This window comes from Bos grunniens, chromosome 7 (assembly GCF_055505025.1).
Source record: "Bos grunniens cultivar Pamir isolate PY7600 chromosome 7, Bosgru_T2T1.0, whole genome shotgun sequence".
Classification (NCBI taxonomy): domain Eukaryota; kingdom Metazoa; phylum Chordata; class Mammalia; order Artiodactyla; family Bovidae; genus Bos; species Bos grunniens.
In genome coordinates, this window is record NC_141171.1 from 13,109,324 (window position 1) to 13,128,661 (window position 19,338).

Sequence of the window (19,338 nt, forward strand, 5' to 3'; positions counted from 1 at the left end):
GTCCGTCTAGTCAAGGCTATGGTTTTTCCTGTGGTCATGTATGGATGTGAGAGTTGGACTGTGAAGAAGGCTGAGCGTTGAAGAATTGATGCTTTTGAACTGTGGTGTTGGAGAAGACTCTTGAGAGGCCCTTGGACTGCAAGGATATTCAACCAGTCCATTCTGAAGGAGATCAGCCCTGGGGTTTCTTTGGAAGGAATGATTCTAAAGCTGAAACTCCAGTACTTTGGCCACCTCATGCGAAGAGTTGACTCATTGGAAAAGACTCTGATGCTGGGAGGGATTGGGGGCAGGAGGAGAAGGGGACGACAGAGGATGAGATGGCTGGATGGCATCACTGACTCGATGGACGTGAGTCTGAGTGAACTCTGGGAGTTGTTGATGGACAGGGAGGCCTGGCGTGCTGCGATTCATGGGGTCGCAAAGAGTCGGACATGACTGAGCGACTGATCTGTTCTGATAAATCTAAGTAAATTGTGAGACAATAAAAAGCAGCAAGAAAAAAAAAAAAGGACTTCTATGCCAGTGAACACTTTCTGAAAGACTACACTCCTTTTACAAAACATTAATTTTATAAAACTATAGTGATATATAGTGTTGTATTAATTTTTGGCTATATAGCAAAATGATTCAGTTATACATATATTGTTTTTATATTTTATTCAATATCAGAATCACAGGATATTTAATACAGTACCCTATGCTATACAGTAGGACCTTGTTGTCTATCTGTTCTATGTATAATAGTTTGCATCTTCCAATTTCAAACTCCCAATTCATCCCTCCCTCCATCCCTTCTCCCCTTGGCAACCACAAGTCTGTTTTCTAGATAAGATTATCTGTGACATATTTTAGATTCCACATATAAGTGATATCATCTGGTATTCGGCTTTGTCTTCTTAATGTACTTCACTTAGTATCATAATCTATAGGTTAATTCATGTTGTGCAAATGGGATTATTCTTTTTTATGACTGAGTAGTATCCCATGGCATATTATTGTTGTTGTTGTTCAGTCGCTCAGTTGTGTCTGACTCTTTGTGACCCCATGGACTGCAGCATGCCAGGCTTCCTTGATGCTGGTAATGATTGAAGGCAGGAGGAGAAGGTGATGACAGAGGATGAGATGGTTGAATGGCATCACCAATTCAATGGACATGAGTTTGAGCAAACTCTGGGATATAGTGAAGGATAGGGAAGCCTGGTGTGTTGTAGTCCATGGGGTCGCAAAGAGTTGGACACAATTGAGCAACTGAACAACAACAAACTTAGGACTCAGCAGGGCAAGATCATTGGGAAGTTTCAAAATCAACTTTCAGCAAAGAACTTCCTATGGGATAGCTGTTCCCAGTAGAAAATAGGGAGGAGAAAGGATTTCTTTGACCTACTTTGCAAGTAATTATTCTTGGCTTTCTGCTCATCTAACATATTCACATACTGCCTTCCCCCCAGCCCCCACCGGTCCTGCAAAATTTCCATCCACTACTTGGCAGTGCAAATAGGATAAACAATTAAAATATTGGGTGTGTATGAAATGCATGGTGGAGGCAAGTAATTTATAGATCATTTGAATCGCAAAGTTTAATTTGGAAATGAGGGAAGCAATCTGGAAATTTTATGATTTCTAGCCCTGCAAAATGTGGGGGCTAAGGTCTTCAATTTCAGATTCTGCACCCCCAAAATTTTGGATGCTCAAGTGGAAAGCAGGTTTTCCCTGGGCAGAAAGGAGGGGCTGGGATTGATGAGAAAACAGCTAATCCTGCCATCTAACCATGGAAATGAGTCCCTATAGTCACCTTAAGACCGGGAGCTGACTGTAGCTCAGATCATGAACACCTTATGGCAAAATTCATACTTAAATTGAAGATAGTAGGGAAAACAACTAGACCATTCAGGTTTGATCTAAATCAAATCCCTTATGATTATACAGTGGAAGTGACAAATAGATTCAAGGGATTAAATCTGATAGACAGAGTGCCTGAAGAACTATGGACAAAGGTTCATAATGTTGTAAAGGAGGCATTGACCAAAACCATCTCAAGGAAAAAGAAATGGAAGAAGGCAAAATGCTTGTCTGAAGAGGCTTTGCAAATAGCTGAGGAAAGAAGTGAAATGAAAAAAAAAAAGGAGGGGAGAAAAGGAAAGATATACCCAACTGAATGCAGAGTTCCAGAGAAAAGCAAGGAGGGATAAGAACGCCTTCTTTAATGAACAATGCAAAGAAGTAGAGGAAAACAATAGAGTGGGAAAGACTAGAAACCTCTTAAAGAAAATTAGAAATACCAAGGGAACATTTCATGCAAAGATGGTCATGATAAAGGACAGAAGGAACTAACAGAAGCAGAAGAGATTAAGTAGAGGTGGCAAGAATATACAGAAGAACTATACAAAAAAGGTCTTAATGACATGAATAACCAGAATAGTGTGGTCACTCACCTAGAACCAGACATCTTGGAGTGTGAAGTCAAATGAGCCTTAAAGAGCATTACTACAAACAAAGCTAGTGAAGGTGATGGAATTCCAGCTGAACTATTTAAAACTATAAAAGATGATGCCATTAAAGTGCTATACTTGATATGTTGGCAAATTTGGAAAACTCAGGAGTGGCCACAGGACTAGAAAAGGTCAGTTTTCATTCCAATCCCAAAGAAAGGCAATGCCAAAGAATGTTCAAACTACCTAACAATTGTCCTCATTGATCTCAGTATGTAAGAATGAAGAAATTTCCTCCTTTTTTTTCAATGAGAGAACAAGTTTTTTACATCAGTATTGTTCAAAGATGTGGAATGTGGAAATGGAGGACATTGGTAAAGAAAGTAGAGGAAAAAAACAAAGAAATTCCCTGGCAGTTTTGTGATTAGGCCTTAACACTTTCAATTGTGTGGCCCGAGTTCAACCACTATCAGGGAACTATTAATAATATCCCTCAAGCTGCACAGTGTGGTGAAAAACAGAAAAAGAAAAAAAAGAAACTGAGTTGTGTCACACAGCTCATCATGGACCTAATATTTCATGATTTTCCTGTAATTTCTAATACTTTGAGAAATTTTTCTAGGTCTGCATTTCAGGATCAAGCCAGAAAGATCTTGACATTGAAGATCAGGAGGAAAACCAGGGGAGAAAATTTAGGTGAGCCATACTCAAAACACAAAACATGTCTCATGTGAAAAGTGTGGTCTGTGATGAAAATTTTAAAAGAAGCAGAGAAAGAAATAGCCCTGTCTTCAAATTTAGTTTTTTTATGAAAAATATTTTGATGTGATATAAATGGTCAGTGTTTCCAATACAGTTCATGTGCCATCAGAATTCATAAAGCCTGTATTTCAACATCACTTTTTAATAGAAAGGTTGAGGTTCCATTGTAGAAAATTCAGTATATTCAACTTGTAACAATTCATAGAACATAGAAAAACTCACTATTTTTGTAAATCATAATAAATACAATAAATGGACGCCCTGCCTACGAGGGGAGTGGCAGAAGCGGGTAAAGCCCTGCGTTTCCAAGGCATCCATGGTCACTGTCATCTCAGTCCCCTGGGCCTCAGCCACAGCCTCGTAGCTGCCCTCCAGCTTCTGCTGCAGCCTCTCCTCCACCAGTCTGTCTTCCACAAACTGCGGCCACACGCGCGCTTCCAAGTGCAAGGCGCACGGCACGCACGGCGCCAGGGTTTCCTCTCCTCCCTCACCGAGACGCCTTCCACCGTGAAAAAAAAAAAAAATACAATAAATGTAAAATAATAAATTAATAATGTTCTTCTCGTGATTTACAGAAGTACTATGATAGAGAGTCTCTCTGAAAGAAAAGACATTAGTTCATGCAGAGAAGACTTTAACCTTATTTCAATATGCAATCTGAAGAAAAACATTGATTTGAAACCATTGGATTACACTGCATATGGAAAAACCTACAAGCATCATTCATCCCTTACTAGACACGAGAAATGTCACATTGATGATAAATGAAGAGAGCCTGAAAAGTGCCCTGAGAAGGTATATAAATGGGAAGAGTGTGGGAAGACATTCGTTTCTCCCAGTGATCTCAGAACACATGAAAGGAGTTACACTGGAGAGAAACCCTACTAATGTTATGAGTGTGGAAAAGTCTTTCCATATCAAAAATCCTTTGACAGCACAAAAGAAGTAACATAGGGGAAAAGCCCTATGAATGTAAATAAACAATGTGGGAAAGTCTTCATGTGGCAAATAACTTTTCAAAAACACATGGTACCACACACACTGGAGATTTACCTTATAAATGTCAGAAATATGAGAAAGCATTAATTTATCCTAGTTTTCTTAGAATACATGAAAGGAGTCACAATGGAGAGAAACCCTGTGAAGGTAAACAATGTGGAAAAACCTTTTAAAGCCCTGAAAGTATTCAAATACATGAAAGAGTTCACAAAGGCCTATGAATGCAAACAGTATGGTAAAACCTTCAGTTATTTCTGTTTCTTTCAAGCACACAAAAGACTGCACATAGGAGAGATACTGTATATAGGTAAAACATGTTCTAAAGAACTGAGTAATGCTTGGTCTCTTTGAGAACATGAAAGAATCCATTCTGGAAAAAAGCCCTGAGTGTAAAGAATGTGGGAAAGCCTTCAGAGTGAAGCCTACTCTTCAGAAACACATGAACACACACACTGGAGAGGGACCTTATAAATGTAAAGAATGTGAGAGCATTCATTAATTCCATTTCTCATAAAACACATGAAAGGAAACACACTGGAGAGAAACCCGTATCAATGTTATAGAAAGTTTTGTAAGTTCATTTGAGAACCCATACTAGATAAAATACCTATGAGTGTAAAATACATGGGGAAACCTTAACTTCCATTTAGGTTCAAGTGCATGAAAGAATTGACACTGGACAGAAACCCTATCAATTTGACAGGAATGTTGGGAATCCTCCATTTGTCTCTCAACCATTCAAAGACACATGAGACTACACACTGGATGGAAATCATATAAAATGTAAAAATTGTAGGAATGGCTATTCTAATCTTAGTGTATGAAAACATAGGAGGATTCAGTAGTTAAAACCTTGGTTGTGAACAGCCTGGGAAGCACTTAATTGGCATATATCATTACATATAAAAACAGAGAGGAAATATACATGTAAGTAACATGAGAAACTTGATGGAAAGCAATCCAGGTGTCATGTTCCAGAAAGTGTTCAATATGAAAGAGTTGTTTTATTGTTGTTTATTATTAATTGTTTTTGGCCATGCCATTGGCATGTGGGATCTTAGTTCCCTGACCAGGGATTGAACCTGTGCCCCCTGCAGTGGAAGCTCAAACTCTTCAATAGTCTGCCAAAAAAGTCCTGAAAGAGAGTTGTTTTAAAACTTTACAGGGACTTCCCTGGTAGTCTAGTGGTTAAGACTCCATGGCCCCAATGCTGGAGGCCAGAGTTTGATCCTTGTTCAGAAAACTAGACCCCAGATGCCACAAAAAGAGAGAGAGAGAGACCCTGCATACTGCAATGAAGATTCCTTGTGCCGCAACTAAGAGAACAACCAAAAAAAAATTTTATAAAAATGTTATGACTCTAAAGATGTTTCCTCAAGTGTATATTTGAATGGTGAAACCAGAGTCTTAACCGCTGGATTGCCACAGAAGTTCCAAAAGAGTTGCATTAAAGTTTTAAAATATGCTGTGCTTATTGAAAATCTTTCTTCAGGTGTATCCTTAAATGATGGATTTTTACTAAGTTTAGAAATGAATATTAACATGATTTAATTCTATAAGTTGTCTTCCAACAATAGCAGTACATAAGGTTTAAAGGTAGTGCTTTCTCCTTTAATCAGATAAGTGATTTTTTTCCTTTTATATTTGCAAACTGTTGAAGTCATCGGTGAATTTAAGTATTTTTAGTATGCAGTGAGGCTTCAATTTTTAAAATGTTCTGTTTATTTTCTGTTAATGGGTCATTGAAAAATGACAGTTTGGTATTTTTAGGGATTTTCCTAGTAGTTTCATGTGGCAATTCTTGGACATTTGTAATTACAAATATTTTACTGGGAAAGATGCCTTTTGCTGGTTGTGCACTTAGGAGTCTTTTGTCATTTTCCATTCTATTAAAAACTTGAAATAAATAACTAGGATGTCAAAGAGTATACTGTTATGTAAATTATGACTTTTTTTTCCTATTTGCTTTTTGTGTTTCCTTCTGACTAGTATTTGTTGAATAGACTGTGGGACTTGTAATAATACACAAAATCTAGAGTTGGAGATATCTTGCTTGTGAGTAATATTAGGACCCAGACTTTTCAGAATCCATCCCATTTGTGGTTCATATCAGCATTCACCAATAGCCCACCTGTGTGTGATTTAAAAGCAGATGCAAATAAGACATTCCTCAGATACTGGAGTCTGACACTGGGAGAGAGGCAGAATATAGGAACTTCAAGAACACCATCTTCCAGCTTATTTTCTAGATTCTGTGTCCTTGTAGTCAGGAGTAACCTCAATAGCAGCAACCAATGTTTGATTTCCATTTTTATAGATGTCTTATCCCCTGATGTCATCACAGCTTCCACATCAAAGATCTCCAGCAGAGTTTGAATCTTTTCTGTGAGGCGTCTTGTGTCCACTACAAAAATATTTCAGAGTTTTATGGTTGGGAATATCTGATTCCACTCTTCTCTGGGTTATATCTTTGTTTCTCTAGTGCATTGTGAAATGCCATCCTTGACCCACTGTTTCCATGTGGGAAGAAGCACCTTCCTTCTGTCAGGAAGGCTGTGGGTGTTTCCTGTTACTTGTAACTGAACATAAGTCTTCAATGTGTTTTTATCATATTTTATTCTCAATGTCTAGAACTAATTTTTTGTGAAACAGTCATTTATGTACTCATTTCAAATACATACCAACCGTTTTTGAAGCATTTGTTAGCTAACACATGTTGTTTTCCATTTCCTCAAAGAATATATTAAAGTGCCCATCTTATTTATGAGTATCCTGAAAAATCTTGCAGTTTTCTTCCTTTAATCATTGTTCAGTATCAGTCAGTTTCATCCCATAAAAAGGAGGTCAGCTACATTATTCTTAGGTCATTTTCTTATTTTCAGTCACAATTTTTGTCAAAAAAGTAATTTGTTATTCATCATGGGTATTTTCAGTGCCATATTACCAGTGACCCATAAGATACACCTCTAGTCAAAGACTGTGATGAAATGAATTCCATTAAGAATGATTACAGGATTGTCTGTGTTGTTCTCACTCCATTCAGTCCTCACAGATCAGCAGCTGCACTCTTAAACAGCCTCAGATGCTTTCCCTCTGTCCCAAACAATTATTGCCCTGATGTGGGGAATCCGACCCTGCTTCAGTTCCCCCACCCTTACAGAATTAACTTATACAGTTTTCATTTCTAAAATTAGGAGAAGTTCACCATTCCAAGATACACTTGAGGAAAGATCCTTAGTAAATACAACATAAACAACATAAAGTTTTAAAACTTTTTCATATTGAAGATCTGGAACATGAGGCATGGATTACTTTCTATCAACTTATCTCATTGTGGGATTTCCCTGGTGGTCAAGTGGCTAAGACTCCACATTCTCAATCCAGGGGGCCTGGTTTCCATCCCTGTTTAGGGAACTTCACCCCACATCCCTCAACTAAATGTTCCCATTTGGCAACTAAAACAAATAAAACTTCATCCAGCATGCCCCAACAAAGATCAAAAATGCCCTGTGCCACAACTAAGACTTGACTTAGCCAAACAAATATTTGTTAAACACTTTGCAATATTTATTCATTTATTTTATTTGGTTGGTCTTAGTGGCAGCACACTTCCTTGCAGCATGTAGGATCTTTCATTGTGACCTTTAGGCTTCTCTCAGGTCGTGGTATGAGGGCTTAGTTCTCCCATGAGGAACTGTATCCTTGTCCCCTGCTTGTGGATTCTTAACCCATGAGGCACCTAAAGTAATTTTTTTAAGTTGACTATTGTGATGATTGCATCTACCTACAAATATTTGAAATCTATAAAATGTACACTTAATGGATGCCTTCTACAATATGTGTAATACATCTCAATAAAGCTGTTCAAATAAACCAATGCATGAAGTGTTTTTACAATGGAAAAGGGTTTTGCAGTGAAGTCTCTTGGGAACCAAAAGGAGTTTCCAGATTACTTAATACATACGTCACTTAGTTGCCTTCATTTTTTGTATGTGGTCCGAATGCTTAAGATCCACTCTTTTAGGACATTTCAATTGTACAATACAGTACATCAGATCATCATCATGCTGTAATCTTTAAATGCAGTTTTATTAGTCAGTGGTTGTTCTTCAGTTGCTAAGTCATGCCCGACTCTTTGTGACCCCATGGACTGCATCATGTCAGGCTTGCCACCTTCACTGTCTGTGGGAGTTTCCTCATATTCATGTCCATTGAATTGGTTATGCTATCTAACAATCTCATCCTCTGCTGCCCCCTTCTCCTTTTGCCTTCAGTCCTTCTCAGCATCAGGGACTTTTCCAATGAATCAACTAGGTATACCTCAATAAAGCTATGCCTATGGAGTGGGACAAGTTTCCAGATGCATTCCTATCTCACATACAATTGTTTTTCATTTATCAGTGGAAATAGGAGTACAACTGTCATATATATATAGATATAGATATAGATATAGATATTGCAAGGTTTTCTAGCCACAGGGAACATTGATTTAAAATTTCCCACATGCCAGGCTCTCAAAGCCAGATGATCCTCTGCTCCCTCTGTAAAACCATCATGGCCACTATGCAGCAGCAGGTACACATGAAACAATGAAATTAGGACACTCCTTAACACCATACCCAAAAATAAACTCACAATGGATTATAGACTTTCAAGTTAGGCTGGACACTATAAAACTCTTTGAGGAAAACAGACAGGATACTCTTTGTCATAAATCACAGCAATCTATTCTTTGGTCCACCTCCTAAAGTAATGAAAATAAAACCAAAAAATGGGATCTAATTAATCTTAAAAGTTTTTGCACAGCAAAGGAGACCATAAACAAAACAACCATCCTCAGAATAGGAGAAAATATGTGCAAATGAAGCAACCACATGGAATTAATCTCCAAAATATATGAACAGCAAATGCAACTGTATATAAAAAAAAAATCAGAAAAAAAAAATCAAAATATGTGAAGATCTAAATAGAGATTTCTACAACAAAGACATACAGATGGCCAAAAACACAAGAAAAGATGCACAGTATTACTAGTTGTTAAAGAAATGAAAATCAAAAGTACAAGGTTCAAAAGCGCCTCACACTGGTCAGAATGGCCATCATCAAAAGATTTACAAACAATATATGCTAGAGAGGGTGTGGAGAAAAGGGTACCTTCCTACACTGTTGTTTAGAATGTAAATTGGTACAGCCACTATGGAGAACACTATGGAAGGTCCTTAAAAAACTAAAAACAGAGTGCCTGAAGAACTATGGACAGAGGTTTGTGACATTGTACAGGAGGCAGTGATCAAGACGATCCCCAAGAAAAAGAAGTGCAAAAAGGCAAAATAGTTGTCTGAGGAGGCCTCACAAATAGCTGCGAAAAGTAGAGAAGCTGAAGGCAAAGGAGAAAAGGAAAGATATACCCATTTGAATTCAAAGTTCCAAAGAATAGCAAGGAGAGATAAGAAAGCCTTCCTCAGTGATCAATGCAAAGAAATAGAGGAAAACAACAGAATGGGAAAGACAAGAGATCGCTTCTATAAAATTAGAGATACCAAGGGAACATGTCATGCAAAGATGGCACAATAAAGGACAGAAATGGTATGGACCTAACAGAAGCAGAAGATATTAAGAGCTATCATAAGACCCAGAAAACCCACTCCTAGGCATATAGCTGGAGAAAATCATAATTTGAAAACACACCTGCATCCCGATGTTCACTGAAGCAGTATTTACAGTAGCCAGGACATGTAAACAACCCAAATGTTCATCAACAGGGGGATGGATAAAGAAAGTATGGTACACATACGTAATGGAATATCAGCCATTAAAAAAAAAAAAGAAAATAATGCCATTTGCAGCCACATGGATGGGCCATGAGATTATGCTGAGTGGAGTGGGTCAGACAGAGAAGGATGGATGTTGTGTGATGTCACTTATATGTAGAGTATAAAAAGGGGGTGCAAGTGAACTCGTTTGCAGGACAGATGGGCTGTGGAGAGCAAATGTATGGTTAATAGTGGATAAAGACAGAGGGATAAATTAGGAGACTGGGATGACATGTACACACTACTAAATGTGGAATATATAACTGATGGGGACCTCTTATGTAGACAAGGGAATTCTACCCTGTACTCTGTAATGGCCTATATGGGAGGAGAATCTAAGAAAAGAGTGTGTGTGTATATTTGTGTGGCTGATTCACTTGCTGTACACTTGAAGCTAGCACAGCATTGTAGATCAGCTATGCTCCAATAATAATTATAAATAAATAAAATTGCCTTCCAGTGTAAAACATACATCTGAGAAATTAAAGCATATACCTCACAGCCTGTGGTTTGACTGAGGTTTGTCCTAGCACACACACATGGCTGAGTGATTCAGAGCTCCTACCGGAGCCAATTCAGTTCAGTTCAGTTCAGTCACTCAGTCATGTCTGACTCTTTGCAACCCCATGAACCGTAGCACGCCAGGCCTCCCTGTCCATCACCAACACCCGGAGTCCACCCAAACCCATATCCATCGAGCTGGTGATGCCATCCAACCATCTGATCCTCTGTAATCCCCTTCTCCTCCTGCCTTCAATCATTCCCAGCATCAGGGTCTTTTCAAATGAGTCACTCTTCACATCAGGTGGCCAAAGTATTGGAGTTTCAGCTTCAACATCAGTCCTTCCAATGAACACCCAGGACTGATCTCCTTTAGGATGGACTGGTTGGGTCTCCTTGCAGTCCAAGGGACTCTCAAGAGTCTTCTCCAACACCACAGTTCAAAAGCATCAATTCTTCGGCGCTCAGCTTTCTTTATAGTCCAACTCTCACATCCATACATGACCACAGGAAAAACCACAGCCTTGACTAGACGGACCTTTGTTGGCAAAGTAATGTCTCTACTTTTGAGTATGCTATCTAGGTTGGTCATAACTTTCCTTACAAGGAATAAGTGTCTTTTAATTTCATGGCTGCAATCACCATCTGCAGTGATTTTGGAGCCCAGAAACATAAAGCCAGCCACTGTTTCCCCGTCTATGTGCCATGAAGTGATGGGATCAGATGCCATGATCTTCGTTTTCTGAATGTTGAGCTTTAAGCCAACTTTTCCACTCTCCTCTTTCACTTTCATCAAGAGGCTTTTGAGTTCCTCTTCACTTTCTGCCATAAGGGTGGTGTCATCTGCATATCTGAGGTTATTGATATTTCTCCCAGCAATCTTGATTCCAGCTTGTGTTTCTTCCAGTCCCACGTTTCTCATGATGTACTCTGCATATAAGTTAAATAAGCAGGGTGACAATATACAGCCTTGACAGACTCCTTTTCCTATTTGGAACCAGTCTGTTGTTCCATGTCCAGTTCTAACTGTTGCTTCCTGACCTGCATACAGATCTCTCAAGAGGCAGATCAGGTGGTCTGGTATGCCCATCTCTTTCAGAATTTTCCACAGTTTCTTGTGGTCCACATAGTCAAAGGCTTTGGCATAGTCAATAAAGCAGAAATAGATGTTTTTCTGCAACTCTCTTTCTTTTTTGATGATCCAGTGGATGTTGGCAATTTGATCTCTGGTTCTTCTTCCTTTTCTAAAACCAGCTTGAACATCTGGAAGTTCACGGTTCATGTATTGCTGAAGCCTGGCTTGGAGAATTGTAAGCATTACTTTGCTAGCGTGTAGACGAGTGCAACTGTATGGTAGTTTTGAGCATTCTTTGGCATTGCCTTTCTTTGGGATTGGAATGAAAACTGACCTTTTCCAGTCCTGTGGCCACTGCTGAGTTTTCCAAATTTGCTGGCATATTGAGTGCAGCACTTTCACAGCATCATCTTTCAGGATTTGAAATAGCTCAACTGGAATTCCATCACTTCCACTAGCTTTGTTTGTAGTGATGCTTCCTAAGGCCCACTTGACTTCACATTCCAGGATGTCTGGCTCTAGGTGAGTGATCACACCATCGTGATTATCTGGGTCATGAAGATATTTTTTGTACAGTTCTTCTGTGTATTCTTGCCACCCTTTCTTCATATCTTCTGCTTCTGTTAGGTCCCTACCATTTCAGTCCTTTATTGTGCCCATCTTTGCATGAAATGTTCCCTTGGTATCTCTAATTTTCTTGAAGAGATCGTTAGTCTTTCCCATTCTATTGTTTTCCTCTATTTTTTTACATTGATCGCTGAGGAAGGCTTTTTCTTATCTCTCCTGGCTATTCTTTGGAACTCTGCATTCAAATGGGTATATCTGTCCTTTTCTCCATTGCTTTTTGCTTCCCTTCTTTTCACATACAGCCATTTTGCTTTTTTGCATTTCTTTTTCTTCGGGATGGTCTTGATTCCTGTCTCCTGTACAATGTCATGAACCTCATCCCATAGTTCATCAGGCACTCTGTCTATCAGATCTAGTCCCTTAAATCTATTTCTCACTTCCACTATATAGTCGTAAGGGATTTGATTTAGGTCATACCTAAATGGTCTAGTGGTTTTCTCCACTTTCTTCAATTTCAGTCTGAATTTGGCAATAAGGAGTTCATGATCCTAGCCACAGTCAGCTCCCGATCTTGTTTTTGCTGACTGTATAGAGCTTCTCCATCTTTGGCTGCAAAAAATATAATCAATCTGATTTTGGTGTTGACCATCTGGTGATGTCCATGTGTAGAGTCTTCTCTTGTATTGTTGGAAGAGGGTGTTTGCTATGACTAGTGCGTTCTCTTGGCAGAACTCTATTAGCCTTTACCCTGCTTCATTCTGTACTCCAAGGCCAAATTTGCCTGTTACTCCAGGTGTTTCTTGACTTCCTACTTTTGTATTCCAGTCCCCTATAATGAAAAGAACATCTTTTCTGGGTGTTCTAGAAGGTCTTATAGGTCTTCATAGAACTGTTCAACTTCAGCTTCTTCAGCATTACTGGTTGGGGCATAGACTTGGATTTCCATGATATTGAATGGTTTGCCTTGGAAACGAACAGAGATCATTCTTTCGTTTTTGAGATTTCATCCAAGTAATGCATTTTGGACTACCGGAGCCAAGTGATCGGAAATTCTTAGGATAAGTACCTCAGGAGTGGGGATGGTGATGGGATGGATGGAAGGCTGAAGGACCAAAGATGAAAATGTAATCAGTTGCTTTATTGTAGATGGTGAATTCATATTTAAGTGTCTGTTTCTCTTTTCTTTCTTTCTGGTCATGCTTGGTCTTCGTTGCTGTGCACCCAAGCTTGCTCTAGTCACTGTAAGTGGGCTTCTCATTGCAAGGGCTTCTTTTATTGCCAAGTGCGAGCTCAGTAGCTGTGGCCCACTGGCTCAACTGCCCAGTGGCATATGCGATCTTCCTGGACCAAGGATCAAATCTGTGTTACCTGGTTGGCAGACTGGTTCTTAACCACTGGACCACCAAGGACATCCTCTGCTTTTTTTGAGAAGAACCACAGTTCCATGAGTGGCCATAGAGCCTTCCACCAAACCCTTGACCCATGGAGGACCTCCATAAGACCCTCTTGTGCCAGTATGGCCTCTGGTGTGGGCCATACTCTAATCTGTACTTGCTCTGCCTTGAAACAGAATCAGGAATCCCAGGGCAGGAGAAACAGGTGAAGACAGCACAGGCAATTTCAGGAGAGGAAATACTTCTGTCACAATCCAAAGGTGCCTGGAGGTGGCAGGTCTCATCCCACCTTCCCTAGGTCATTTCTCATGCATGAGGGGCGGGGCACTGGGATCTGCCCAACCAGGAGGCCGCTGAAGCAGGTGGGCGGGACGATGTGCCTTCTGCGTGTGGTTGTCCTTTCGTTGTCCCTTAGATGCTCGGAAGGAGGCGTTTAGCCTACGCTTCGGGGTTCGTGGTAGCCCTTCATTATCTTCTTGTCTTCGTATATGCACTGGTCGTTGGAATCCAGGGAAGTACACAGAGAGATTCAGAACACTTCACAATGGGGAGTGTGCTGCCCGGGTTTGCGGGGACTCGCCAAAGATCTGGTCGGGATCAGCCTTAACTGGCCTCCTCTCGGTCAACTCGGAAGTCTCTGGACTACAGTGCTCTCCCGGTGCTGCGCAGACCTCAGTACCATATGGTTGGTAGCGTTGGTGTGTGGCTGACAGTGAGGACCCCAAGTGCATGGTCAGGTCCCTGTGGGTGGTGTCTTCGGCCTGACTTGGAGCCTTTCTGGGCAGCTCTGCACCCTCAGCCCTGTGCCTTTTCCAGAGTGTCCCTTGACCACATGGAGGGTCATCATTCTGTCCACAGGGGACCATTCTGTTTACTATAATAGCGGGACAAACCTTAATGTCCCTTGTTTTTTAGTTTGCAAGTTTTTTTTTTTAATAGGTTGCAGTTTTATATCCATTTTCTGTTTAAAGAATCTGATTTTTAAGTTGCTATTGCTGATTTATTGCAAAGGCTATTTTGAAGAATACAAATGAACAGATGGAAGAGATGTGTAAGGCAAGGTTTGGCACAGAAGAGGCACAGAACTTCCATGTCCTCTCCAGGCCTGCCACAGTCCCAGCACCACCATGTGTTCACCAATGTGCAAGCCCACCAAATCTTTTGGTTTCAGAGGCTTTTGTCCCTTTATCTTTTTTTTTTTTTCTTAATTGAAAAATGAATGTGAAAGTCGTTCGGTCATGGTGGACTCTTTACAACCCCATGAACTGTAGCCTGCCAGGTTCCTCTGCTGGGAATTATCCAGGCAGGAATACTGGAGTGGGTAGCCATTCCCTTCTCTAGAGGATCTTCCCAACCCAGGAATGGAAACCACGTCTCCTGCATTGACAGGCAGATTCTTTACCACCGAGCCAGCTAGGAAACACATTTTATGCATAGCAGTGTGTGTATGTTAATCCCAACCTTCTAATTTATCCCTTCCCACAACCCCTTCTTTCTGGAGAAGGCAATGGCACCCTACTCCTGTACTCTTGCCTGGAAAATCCCATGGACCGATGAGCCTGGTGGGCTGCAGTCCATGGGGTTGCTAAGTGACCTAGAGCCAGACATCCTGGAATGTGAAGTCAAGTGGGCCTTAGAAAGCATCACTACGAACAAAGCTAGTGGAGGTGATGGAATTCCAGTTGAGCTATTCCAAATCCTGAAAGATGATGCTGTGAAAGTGCTGCACTCAATATGCCAGCAAATGTGGAAAACTCAGCAGTGGCCACAGGACTGGAAAAGGTCAGTTTTCATTCCAATCCCAAAGAAAGGCAATGCCAAAGAATGCTCAAACTACCGCACAGTTGAACTCATCTCACACGCTAGCAAAGTAATGCTTACAATTCTCCAAGCCAGGCTTCAGCAATACATGAACCGTGAACTTCCAGATGTTCAAGCTGGTTTTAGAAAAGGAAGAAGAACCAGAGATCAAATTGCCAACATCCACTGGATCATCAAAAAAGAAAGAGAGTTGCAGAAAAACATCTATTTCTGCTTTATTGACTATGCCAAAGCCTTTGACTATGTGGACCACAAGAAACTGTGGAAAATTCTGAAAGAGATGGGAATACCAGACCACCTGACCTTTCTCTTGAGAGATCTGTATGCAGGTCAGGAAGCAACAGTTAGAACTGGACATGGAACAACAGACTGGTTCCAAATAGGAAAAGGAGTATGTCAAGGCTGTATATTGTCACCCTGCTTATTTAACTTATATGCAGAGTACATCATGAGAAACACGGGACTGGAAGAAACACAAGCTGGAATCAAGATTGCTGGGAGAAATATCAATAACCTCAGATATGCAGATGACACCACCCTTATGGCAGAAAGTGAAGAGGAACTCAAAAGCCTCTTGATGAAAGTGAAAGTGGAGAGTGAAAAAGTTGGCTTAAAGCTCAACATTCAGAAAACGAAGATCATGGCATCCGGTCCCATCACTTCATGGGAAATAGATGGGGAAACAGTGGAAACAGTGTCAGATTTTATTTTGGGGGGCTCCAAAATCACTGCAGATGGTGACTGCAGCCATGAAATTAAAAGATGCTTACTCCTTGGAAGGAAAGTTATGACCAACCTAGATAGCATACTCAAAAGCAGAGACATTACTTTGCCAACAAAGGTTTGTCTAGTCAAGGCTATGGTTTTTCCAGTGTCATGTATGGATGTGAGAGTTGGACTGTGAAGAAGGCTGAGCGCCGAAGAATTGATGCTTTTGAACTGTGGTGTTGGAGAAGACTCTTGAGAGGCCCTTGGACTGCAAGGAGATCCAACCAGTCCATTCTGAAGGAGATCAGCCCTGGGATTTCTTTGGAAGGAATGATGCTAAAGCTGAAACTCCAGTACTTTGGCCACCTCATGCGAAGAGTTGACTCATTGGAAAAGACTCTGATGCTGGGAGGGATTGGAGGCAAGAGGAGAAGGGGACAACAGGATGAGATGGCTGGATGGCATCACTGACTCGATGGACGTGAGTCTGAGTGAACTCCGGGAGTTGGTGATGGACAGGGAGGCCTGGCGTGCTGCGATTCATGGGGTCGCAAAGAGTCGGACACGACTGAGTGACTGATCTGATCTGAGCGACTTCACTTTCACTTTTCACTTTCATACATTGGAGAAGGAAATGGCAACCCACTCCAGTGTTCTTGCCTGGAGAATCTCAGGGATGGGGGAGCCTCGTGGGCTGCCGTCTACAGGGTCTCATCGAGTCGGACACAACTGAAGTGACTTAGCAGCAGCAGCAGTGTGTGTATGTTAATCCCAACCTCCTAATTTATCCCTTCCCACAACCCCTTCTTTCTGGAGAAGGAAATGGCAACCCACTCCAGTATTCTTGCCTGGAGAATCCCATGGACAGAGGAGCCAGGCAGGCTACAGACCATAGGGTCGCAAAAAGTTGGACACCAATGAGCGACAAACACACAACACACCCCTGCCCCCATCAAAGGACCAGAACTTGCAGTTTTTACGTAGTTTAAATTCCCAAGGGAGGAAAGTATCTCAGACTCCCTTCTCCATGTATTCCCCCACTTCTCTGCTCTTATCTCCAGCCATGCTCAGGTAACCAGTTTAAATAACTACTTTTAGTGTTTCTTTATAAACAATCCAATGCAAAATGCCTATTTTTCTTGCACTTTTTTGTTCTTGAGATGATTATTTGGGATCTACATACTGGATGCTTCACTAGTGAAAGTTAAGCCTCACCCCTTGTTTTCCACTAGGGCATCTTACTTGGACAGGCTGATAAGAAAGACTGGAGGCTCCTCCTCTGTGAGCTGGTGTTTGCTGGGGAGGTTTTCCTGTGCCCTGTGCTGCCCTGTGTGGCATTGCTGACTCCACCAAGCATTAGTTGTCAGTTTGGAGGTCTCAGAGTTAGCAGTTTCTGAGTTGGGGAACAGGAGTTTCCTCTCTAGTTGGAGGACACAGAGTTGGGAGCAGGAATATGAGAACGGGGCTCTCCTTCCAGTGGTCCTAGGTTGGTGTCTTAGCTGGAACCTGTGTTTAGAGTGAAGGTGTGACTGAGGTTGGGGTTACCCAGACATTAGACCTGGAGGGAGGGCTAGGGGCTAGAAGGATGAGTGTACCAGTGAAGGAGGTGAGCCTAAAAGGTAGTCACTATTTGGTTGTTGTTTAGATACTAAGTCATGTCTCATCTTTTGTCCCACCAGGCTCCTTTTGTCCATGGGAATTCACAGGCAAGAATACTGCATAGAGAGCAGTTATTTCAGAGAGAAACGAAAAGTCAAGAGACAGGAATAAAGGCAGCCAGGAGGTGATGAGATTCCAGAAGACTCATCAAAAGTTTTAAGTCACTCTGGGGCTGTCGGCCCTGCATCTATTGCAACAGAGACCCTTGCCCTCTGGTACTGGTGGACCAACACCCAGTCTCAGCTGATGCAGCAAAGGCGTTGGTTCAAATCCAACTTAAGTTCTGATTTCTTAAGCTCTATAAAGTTATCAGTGTCGTGGAGGAGGCCTCTAACCCTCTGGGCCATGATGGGAGGCTCTCTGGAGTAAGGCCTTAAGTTGTCCATAGGCTTCTGATGCAAGGCACAGCCCTGGGTCTCACAGCTATATGCTGGTAGAGCTGTAATTATCTCTATGGGTTTATGGAACCAAACTTGGGTCCACATGCTGTTGGGCAGCAAAGCCAGTCTAGTGACACTGGGATGTGGTGAAGGAAAGTGTAGTGTTTATTGCAGGGCATCGAGCCAGGCATCCAGATAGCTAGAACTTCATAGGCCTGAACTCTCTGGAAGATTCTGAGAGAGGTTTTTAAAGACAGGGTGAGGGAGAAGGTTGTGGGATATGTGGTCAGCTTGTGGACATTCTTCTGATTGTTTGGTGGTGAGGTAATCTGGAGTTAACATCATCAGACTTCTAGTTCCAACCAGCCTAGGATCTGCCTGATTGTGGGCAGCATAGAGTTAACTTCTTTAAAAAAATTATTTGTTTATTTATTTTTCTTTTCTTTTTTGGCTGTGCTAGGTCTTCGTTGCTGCACAGGCTTTTCTTTAGTTGTGGTGAGTGGGGTCTTACTGCGGTGGCTTCTCTTGTTCTGGAGCAGGGGTTCTAGGGTGCAGGGCCCATGAATGTGGGCTCAGTAGTTGCAGTTTCCGGGCTCTAGAGCACAGGATCAGTAGTTGTGGCACGTGGGCTTAGTTGCTCAGAGGCATGTGGGATCTTCCTGGATCAGGGATTGAACCGGTGTCTCCTGCATTGGTAGGTGGATTCTTCACCACTGAGCCAACCCGGAAGCCCCTAGAGTTAATTTCTTCCACTATTATTTATTATTCCATAGAATGTATTCCATATATTACTTTGTCTTGCTTGACTGTTTTTCTTTCTTTTTGCATTTTCTCTTGTCTCTGATTAAATTTACTCTACTATGAAGAAGGCTTCAGAGGCTGTTTTCCTGCAGACAAGAGGCAGGTGTCTTGTTCCCAGGAGGACCAATAGCATCTTGCTCAGTTACTCATATTCTGGGTTCTCTAGAAAATAGAGGCCTCCCATAAGCTCTGATTGTATGACCCTCCACTGAGGTGCCTGTTATAGCCCTTGTTCTGGAAACAGCAGCTCAGCTTGGCTGCTCACACCTACTTGTGGTATGATGGAGCCAAACCTCGTCTGTCTGGCTTATGTCTCCCTTGGAGAAAGGACATTTCTTTCTTTGATCCTTTGAAAGATCCTGTGGTGCTGGAGGAGCCACCCTCCTCCAACACCTTGGTTCCCTGGGTAGTTGCTGGGGATGAACT

At 41.5% G+C, this 19,338-nt stretch overlaps 1 protein-coding gene across 1 annotated transcript in view; it reads right to left on the reverse strand.

The window, feature by feature from the left end:
• Window positions 1-3,320: 3,320 nt before the first annotated feature.
• The window catches only part of LOC147368472 (zinc finger protein 564-like), a 39,271-nt gene continuing 23,253 nt past the window's right edge, over window positions 3,321-19,338 (reverse strand). The window contains exon 4 of the mRNA XM_086409162.1: window positions 3,321-3,693. Within this exon, the coding sequence (XP_086265288.1) occupies window positions 3,429-3,693 (265 nt within the window). The 3' untranslated portion in view covers window positions 3,321-3,428. The remainder of the gene's footprint in view (window positions 3,694-19,338) is intronic.